This window comes from Sinocyclocheilus grahami, unplaced genomic scaffold (genome assembly GCF_001515645.1).
Source record: "Sinocyclocheilus grahami isolate Dianchi unplaced genomic scaffold, SAMN03320097.WGS_v1.1 scaffold668.1, whole genome shotgun sequence".
NCBI classification, from domain to species: domain Eukaryota; kingdom Metazoa; phylum Chordata; class Actinopteri; order Cypriniformes; family Cyprinidae; genus Sinocyclocheilus; species Sinocyclocheilus grahami.
The window spans coordinates 570,511-579,022 of NW_015505847.1; the positions used below are offsets into that span (position 1 = coordinate 570,511).

The 8,512-nt window shown below is 40.5% G+C and overlaps 1 protein-coding gene across 1 annotated transcript; it reads right to left on the reverse strand.

Annotated features, from left to right (window-relative positions):
- Positions 1-6,195: 6,195 nt before the first annotated feature.
- On the reverse strand, positions 6,196-7,219 carry LOC107558958 (transmembrane protein 121-like). The gene has a single exon (XM_016242673.1). It carries the CDS (start codon positions 7,144-7,146, stop codon positions 6,196-6,198), a length of 951 nt encoding a protein of 316 aa, XP_016098159.1. The 5' UTR covers positions 7,147-7,219.
- Positions 7,220-8,512: the final 1,293 nt, after the last annotated feature.

Genomic DNA, 8,512 nt, shown 5'->3' on the forward strand with positions numbered 1-8,512 from the left:
ATCGCGGGATTTCCTAATTGCGACACCGGAGGTACCCAATTAGCGGTCCTCTCCTGCGAGAGGAGAGCTGACGAGAGAACAGTCCTGCCAGGATCGGTGGAGCCAGAATTGCTCATTTTTGTTTTTATGTTTTACGTCATAATGGAGGAGACGCTGATGTACCTCAGGCTTAACCAAGACTGAGGCCAGGTAAGTTACACTGGTTTGCTGCGTCCTTTGTCGGATTACAACTTTAAATGCAGGAATTGGCTTGGAGCTTACTTGAATAATGCAATGATACATATGAAAAACTACAAAACACACACACACACACACACACAGAGCAGTTCAAATGCTGACTGATATCTTACAAAGGTGCGATTTTATGTAGTTTATTGTCTTGACCATGGTGATCATATGTAGACAGGTTAGTAAAAATAAAACCGTGAATAAAAAAATAGAGCATTGTACAGCTCCATGTTCAGTGGCAAATACAGGTACCTGTGGGAATAAAAAAATAAATAAAAAAACAAATTTAAACCTAAAGAAACAGCTTTATTTTTATGTTGAACTTACTTGAACTTAAATTTTTTTTTTTTTACTGCTTTAAGAAGTTCTGTCTTAGGCTTCTTAATACTAAGTTCATGTTAAATTTAACATAATTTTTTCAGTGACAGACAGACCTATTCAGTTGTTAATTTGAATACAGAAGGTTTTTTATTAAAACTTGAAATGTGATCTTGTATGTACAACAAAGAAAGTTATTGAAATGTGTTAATGTTTTTGAAATTTGTTTCATTTTTTTTAATTGTCCAAAATATTGTGATAAGTATCATATCGAGAACATACTGTATAATGACCTGAGCATATCGTTACACCCCTATAACCCAGAATATCAAACTAATTCCTGATAATTAGATCTCCGAACAGATGTAGCTGTAACCCAGACTCATTGGAAAAGCGGTCCGTTATTATTGGTGTTTCACTGCCAATAGTGTTTAATATGGTGTTTCAATTATATGTATAGGTTTTTGGAGTTTTGCAAAAATTAGGTAGAAGCACATTTGTCCAATGAGCCTACTGTATGTTGGTAACTGTTATCAGCAATGTTATCATTCATCAGCATTAATTTATTTCTGTATCCAATTGTCTAAACCCTTACTACTGAAGAAAAATTACCTGAAGAAATGAATGCTGAATTAAATTATATCTTTTCATATAAGGTAAATGGGGTGCCGACCAAAAAATGTTCTGAGAAGTCAACGAGAGAGAGGCATTCTTATGTGTAAACTCTCGATGGAACACAGCTATGAGCGTCATCCCTCAAGATCTTATCCATCTTTTGAATTGAATTATTTGCATAAAACTAAGCAAGTGTGATAGAAATCCTGGAACACCTCCCTCAGGGAACATCCCTAAACCTTCATATATGCAGTGTTCAAGATAAACTTTAATGACTTGAGTTTTCAGGTACTTTTCACCACCTTCCCCAAAGGAGTTACAAATAAAAACAGTGCAGCATTGGTCAAAGCAGTACAGTAAATACAGCGACTGCAGCTATTCTCAATTTTACTGTTACCGTCTGCTTGTGCTAGTTTCTTATGGGCAGTTAGCAACTTGAGTTTGGGCAGCTGTGGAGACTCAATATGTCCTGTTCCCTGTACGGTCTTTAAGAGAATTTATGAAGTAGTTTAGCAGAGAATTTATAATAGATGAGTGATGCCGTTCAACATCTGCCAACAGAAATTGCAGGCCAATAATGCATGTTTTCTTTGTCTTGAATCAAACATGTTTTTCTTGAAGTTTTCAGTATGTAATGATATCCTGTAAGCATTTAATGCGGTGGTTCCTACCCTGTTTCTATGATGCACCTGATACATTTTCACTGCTAATCTAATTCGTAGTATGGCCTTTGTATAGAGAGAGTACTCACGGAGAGAGTTACATCAGAACACATTCTACTGACATTCCTCCTGTTTGCATTTAAATTGATTGTTTTGAACTTATTTAACTTCAGCTTCATTAATGCAACATATTTTGTGCAAAGGTTGTGCTGAACAAAAACCTGAAGACAAGCTTCAAAGGTAGAGAAGAGCCTTGCACTGTACGGAGGGAGAGACTTGTGTAACAATAGCTAAGAACCAATCTCACAATAAATTAATTTTATTCTGAACAGCTTTCAGAGGAACTTCCTCTCTGACCTCACCTCGTGCACCGTGTGAATTAGGACTGGTATAAGATATAATGACTTATACTATCTTTTTACGTGTTGCATTGCATTGCACTGCGCTGCGTAAACATAAAACCATGTCTGCATTTGTGATCGGAGAAATGACAAACTACAAACTCTACTCTACACTGCTCAAAACTTGCGTTTGAATCGTCAGTGGCAAATTCTTACAATATAAAATATGTACTTGCACTCTGTGAGTCAGAACAGCCGGCATTGTAGTCTACTCTCCCAGGATAAGGAAACCGTACCCCATAAAATGTGCTGCACACATCTGAATATTTGGGTTGAACTGTTCTGGAACAGTGTTGTAAATACAACTAAACCACTGATTTCTAGTCGTGTCTTCTTTTGGAAGGACAAACAAAGTAGATTTTCTTTCAAAACAAAACATAGCGTAACACAAGGCGGGCTAGAGTGAGCGGTGGCGGGCGGGCTTGCGGCAACCACATGTGCCGACCCCGGGCTGGACTCCACTTCGTCCATGGTGAAAGCCGATCCGGCGATCCACAGTTCGGAGTTGATGTATTTCCTCAGCGACCAGCCCGGATAAGCTCCAGGCATGACGAACCGGATATCATCCTCTTTTGGAAGGCCAAACAAAGTAGTTTCACTTTCACAATGAAACACACAGCGCCTTCACGACATGGCGGTGGCAACAACAATACTACAGCGAGAATAAAAGTTACGCCTTCTTTCTTTGCATGAACATTTGGGCGGCGTTATGCAAATATTCCCACATCGTGACGTAGATGTGGGGGCGTGTTACAATGAGCCGTTTTAGGTAGACGTGGTTGACTTAACTTTTATAAAGAATATCTCTTTGGATTTGAGACTTTAGTCTTTGCAACTTTACAGATCTTCTTTATGCACCAAGAGCTTTTAACACTCCAAAGAGAAAGGAACAATTGAAATCACATCATATGACCCCTTTAAAGAGCGCCAAAACGCTCCTCTGTCAGTCACTGATTATGGAAAGTGAAACTTAAATCTATGGGGTGGTTGGATTTATTCATGCATGTTAAAAATATTTATTAAAACCTTCTTTCTTTTCAGATTCTTATTTACAGTATTATCTTAATAGGCTGTCAGACATTGAGCACCCCCATATAGCCAAAATGGCATTATCATAATATCTCCGCGAATATTCGACTGAGATTGGTAGTCGAATCAGGCTCCTCCTATCGAAGCATCGAATCTTTGACTATTCGGGGTCGCCCCTAGTAACAACTTATAATTTTTTTGTGTAATCCTGAGGACTTTGCTGTGATTTTTCAGGTGTATTTGATCAGGGCTGGAGCTAAACACTGCAGAATGGTAGCCCTCCAGGAGCAGGGTTGGACACCCATCTTCTACCATAAAATGAGCTGTGTGAAGCCCTGCAAGAAAAAATCTAGCTAAAAATGCAAAGATGTAGTCAACTAAATATAAAAATATCAGTTTTACAAGCAAATATTAGCAATTGCACAGAGGCCAGGAGGGCCTATATGGAACTTCCCTAAGGGCCCCTTGCCCTGGAATACAATTTCTACTGAGGGGGATCCCCTCCCCTTGATGGGATTTATAATCCCCCTCCTCCCCACCTCTTCAAGATACTTTTTTTTTTATCAAGGTGGTCCTCCTTCTCTAGACTGTGATTTCTACACCCCCACCCCCCATAACCATGAAGGGGGAATGACTAAGCCCTCAAAATACACCATCCCAGAATGCACGTAATGAAATAACCAGAACAGGGTGCACAGTTTATCTTTTGATACCACTCATTGTCAATATTGACAATAAACCTTTTTTTATACCCTAATCAGGCAAAGTATCTCAGGGGATACACATATTTCAAAATGTGATGTAAATAACAGCACAAACAACATTTGGCTTAATTTTCTTTTTTAACATCTTTAGACAATGTTCACAATTAATACTAACAGTTGTATTGCATTTTTTGCTGAAAAAAAGTAAGATTAATATATGCCTAATTTCTACATTTTCTGAATATTCAGCCCCATGGTTGTACATGTTGGCTTTAGGCCAAACTGACAAAACAAGCACAGAAAATTTGAACCAAATCATGTGACCCCCATACTCCAAATAACCTCTACTATGATAATGATATCAGTATTGGATGAAAAATTCTTTCTCATGCCTCCTATAAGAGACTAAAGAATATGTATCCTGTGGTGCACGTTGCCTGTTTATGGTTAAAGTGACTCTGCGGTATAATTAATTTTCTCTCTCTTCCAGGACTTTGCATCTTTATCACAGTGTTCTGAGACCCTTCCATTTCCCAGGATTCTGTTAAAGTAATTCCCTGTCAGCATCTTCCATTACGTGTCAGGTAAGCAAATGCATGAGCAGTAACAGGTTTGTTAGGGCAGTGTGTTTTCTTCATCTGTTGGAAGTTATTCACAAAGCAGTACATTTAATTCTGTTAATTCATAACCAACATCAAACACGATCAAATTAAACTGCAACAGTAGCATACAAAAATAGTTTTGTCTTCTTTCATTGAACACTTAATTTATCGAAAACTAAGTAGATCAGGCAAGGTGTTAAAAGAGTATATTCGGATATAGGTTCCTTGCCACTTTTGCCTTTGGCTTGCTTAGTTGGGGACGCTTGACTGACTGCACAGACACTATTTGGAAGAGAGCTGAACTGGATGATTACATCACTGAATCATCAATGAACTGACTTTAGCTGAAAAATGACTGTTATTGTCTTATTGTATTATTGACAAATTATTTTCCTGTTTGACTCTGTAAAGCTGCTTTGACACAATCAGTATTGTATAAAGCACGATACAAAGAAAGGTAAACAAAAAAGATAAATGGTGTAAGCAAAAGGATCCACATTTGCAATTAGATAGTGTCTAATTGGTGAATTAAATGAAGAGAGGAGAATCACTGGTCATTTTCCCTTTGTAACACTGTTTAATTAAAAACCCTCATCAGAATTGTAATTACGACATGAAACCTACTCCATCTTCAGTGTAATCAGTACATTTGTGTGTCTGACCTGAGTAAAACATGCTTTAACAAACACACAACACGCATATGTACACAATTCTTTATCAAAGTATCACAAAAAACGCTCCCCCCCCTTTTCTACTAAAAGGTCCTTTTTTCGTTCTTTTGTTGTTGTTGTTTTAAATGTACCTATTGGCGCAGATGAATAGTGACCAGAACTTTGATATTGCATGACTAGAAAATAAATATGCAATAGAATCACAATAGTTGTTTTCTTTTGATCCAAATGTTATAATGTCTATAAATCTCGTAATGTGTTTAATAAATGATGAACCGTTGCATTTATGAGGCAGACTCTTTGATCTTCTCAAACAACAGTGTATGTTATGCTTGCACCATTTCTGATCAAACTGCATTTGAAATGGTTTGCAGTACAAGTTTATTGCATACTGTATGGTTTTTAAAGCAGTGCACCAGTATGACAAAATCATTTTTAAAAATAATTGTAGTATGCAGAATAATTTTCACGAGACCAATCACCTGTGTCTCAAAGCATTCCCAAACCCTTCATTGATCACTATCCTGAGCTGTGACGTCAGCAGATGGGACAAATGTCAAGTCAAGAGCCTCCAGAAATAAATCAGTCACTTGTGAAACTTCTACTGTAATTTTCTGGACACAGGTTTTTGAATCTCTGCTTGCAATCAGATGGTGTATTGGACAGCAGGGAACTGGACCAAAGTAACCAGCCAAACCTGGACCCCAGATAACCAAAGCCATTTTAAAAATTGGAGTCTGTCCAATGACATATTTAGAAAGGTGGCATAAAATGCAAAGTATATAAGGAAGGGAGTTTAACATTATGCAATTACAGACTACCTTCATACCATTATACTCCATTTCTATTTCTTTCGGATGAAAATAATGAAGCTAGCGATATGTAGCTTACATCTGCATTGTTTCATCAGAGATGTGCATCCTTACAGGTGTGCTTCCTTGTGCAAGTAGTCTCCAGATTCCGGGTCACGTATGTTCACACGTGGTGACCTCAGGGAGCGGCATTTGCTCTTGCAGCGCTACCTGAGGAGGCGTCTGTACGGATCGACCAGACGCCACAGAGTTCTTCTGTAATTCCACTCCAAACCCAGGCGGGGTGCTCTGCAACTGTCTCCTATACTGCACAAAGCTGCACGTCTTCAGAACGATGGCTAGGATGTTCTTGGCCATGAGTATCCCAGACACTCTGTTGTCTTTATAGAGGAGCATATTCCCTCCACGGATGAAGAGAGTGACAATGTTAATAGTCACCAAACTCAGAATGGGGTAGAGCATCATCTTGTGAGGACTGATGTTGATGCCTTGCATGCTGATCTCACTCAGAGACACACAGGGCAGCACTAAAAGAAGAATATAACAGTAGAAAAACATCAGTCCCTCTGCCCAGAGAGGAAGCCCTTTCTTTTGTGGCTCCCACAGGTTGGCCTGGATGTCCAGAACATCCAATAGATCCACCACCACCCAGAACAAACGGTTTCTGATCTCCTCCTTCTTTTTGAAAGCCTTCACATACTCCATGTGGTCGATAGCAACCAGAATCATGAACAGCACGGGAATACTGATGGACAGCAGGAGTGTCAGAGCTTTCCGAGCCAAGGCATCCAGGCTTTTACGGTCAGCCTTGTAGTTCTGGTATACAAAATACACCTTAATCTCCAGGACGAAAATGTAAAGGAACCAAAGTATCATGGCGTAGCCTCGTTTTGCCGTCCTTACCTCAGCCCCGACCCACACCGCCACGTATCGCAGCACGATGAGGAAGCAGAGGTCGCCGACGGTCACCATGATGCAGATGCCGATCTTTCGCGGGCCGTGGTTCTGCTCGACGAGGTACGCATCCATGAGTGCCATGCTGCTCATGATGACAATGGTGGACAAGCATACATGTGGCTTGTTGGTGGGAGGGGGTGGCACCATCCTGCCGTGGGCGGGACAACCTCTTCCCTGATGGGTGGATTTGGGGAGGCTCCTTGGGGAGGCAGACAGAGAGGACTCAGACTCTTCTGCCCCGCAGTGCTGCTCCCATGGCCGAGCTCCAGGATTGACTAGCTGGACACAAACAAAATCATGTGGATCACAAAGATGCAAGTCCCAAAATGCTCAAACCATCAAATCCAATATGTTTAGGTACAATCTTCAAGAATTTCTATAGTTTGACAAAATTTTGGCCACTGTTTCCAGATTTTCAAAGCGGCATTAAAAAAGATCTTGTTTTTTGGCCATCAGGCAGACACATACATCTACAGGTGAATTTAATGCACTCTCTGAGAAGACATTTAAAAGAACATTTAGAAACTGACTAGACATCTACCTTCTCCTCTGCCTGAAGTTCATCATAATGACGAGCTGTAGACTGTCCTCGCACGTGTCCTCGGGGAGACCAAATTAGGACTGTAATCCTTGTGTAAAGTGACAGCAAACAAACGCAGATCTCCCCTGGATGTGCTGTATCCTGCAGTCAGGCATGTCTCTTCAAATTTCAGCCCCCAAATCCCTAATGCCACGGATGTAATCCATTTAAGTTTGGAGTGTGCAGAAAAGGCTGCTGTAGATGTTTCAGAGGGGGATTTTGATTTCAGCACAGGAAAAAATAAATCAGACTAAAGCTAAACTCACTTTTTTTGTGTTTCAGACTAAAAACTTACAGCCAGTCTAGGTAGTTATTTCAGATGAAAGTCGACTTACTGTAGTGTTAAACCATCACGGTGTGCTGGTGATCGCTCCAGTGGTTCACGTGTGTTTGGTTCTTTGTCCTGTGAATGCAGATGCAGTCGGATTCGATGTGTCCTGACCGCTCGCCCCCTCAGATCTGAGCGGGAAGCTGGTTCGTCCGTCTGTGCTGTCAGCTGTGCATCGCTGCTTCTGTCTCAGCACATGCTCTCTGCTGCCGCTCTGAGCTGCGACACGCTGCATCAGGAATATTAGGAATGCTGGCGGTACATGTGAGGAATCCAGTCTCCCTCTCTCTCTCTCTCTCTCTCTTTCTTTCCATATGTGTGTTAATGAGGTGTGTGTGCTTGCATCTCCCTCTCCCTGACACAATGTGGCTCCTTCAGCTCTCTCTCGCTCTTAGATTCAAATAACATTATTTGATTTGGTAAATAAGGAGTTTTATTGCCAAAAACATTAAATGTAAATAGATATACACACAAATAACAACAAAGTATTAATAAAGTTGTAAGTAGGAGGAGAATGATGGGCTCAGTAGATGTTAGTGAAGCTGAGAGAGGGGCCTGGTTCCTTTGCGTTATAATGCTATTGGGGGGGGGGGGGGCAGGGGGTG

Excerpts from the sequence above, each read along its gene's own strand:
- LOC107558958 (XM_016242673.1), bottom strand. The coding sequence starts at position 7,146 with ATGGTGCCACCCCCTCCCACCAACAAGCCACATGTATGCTTGTCCACC.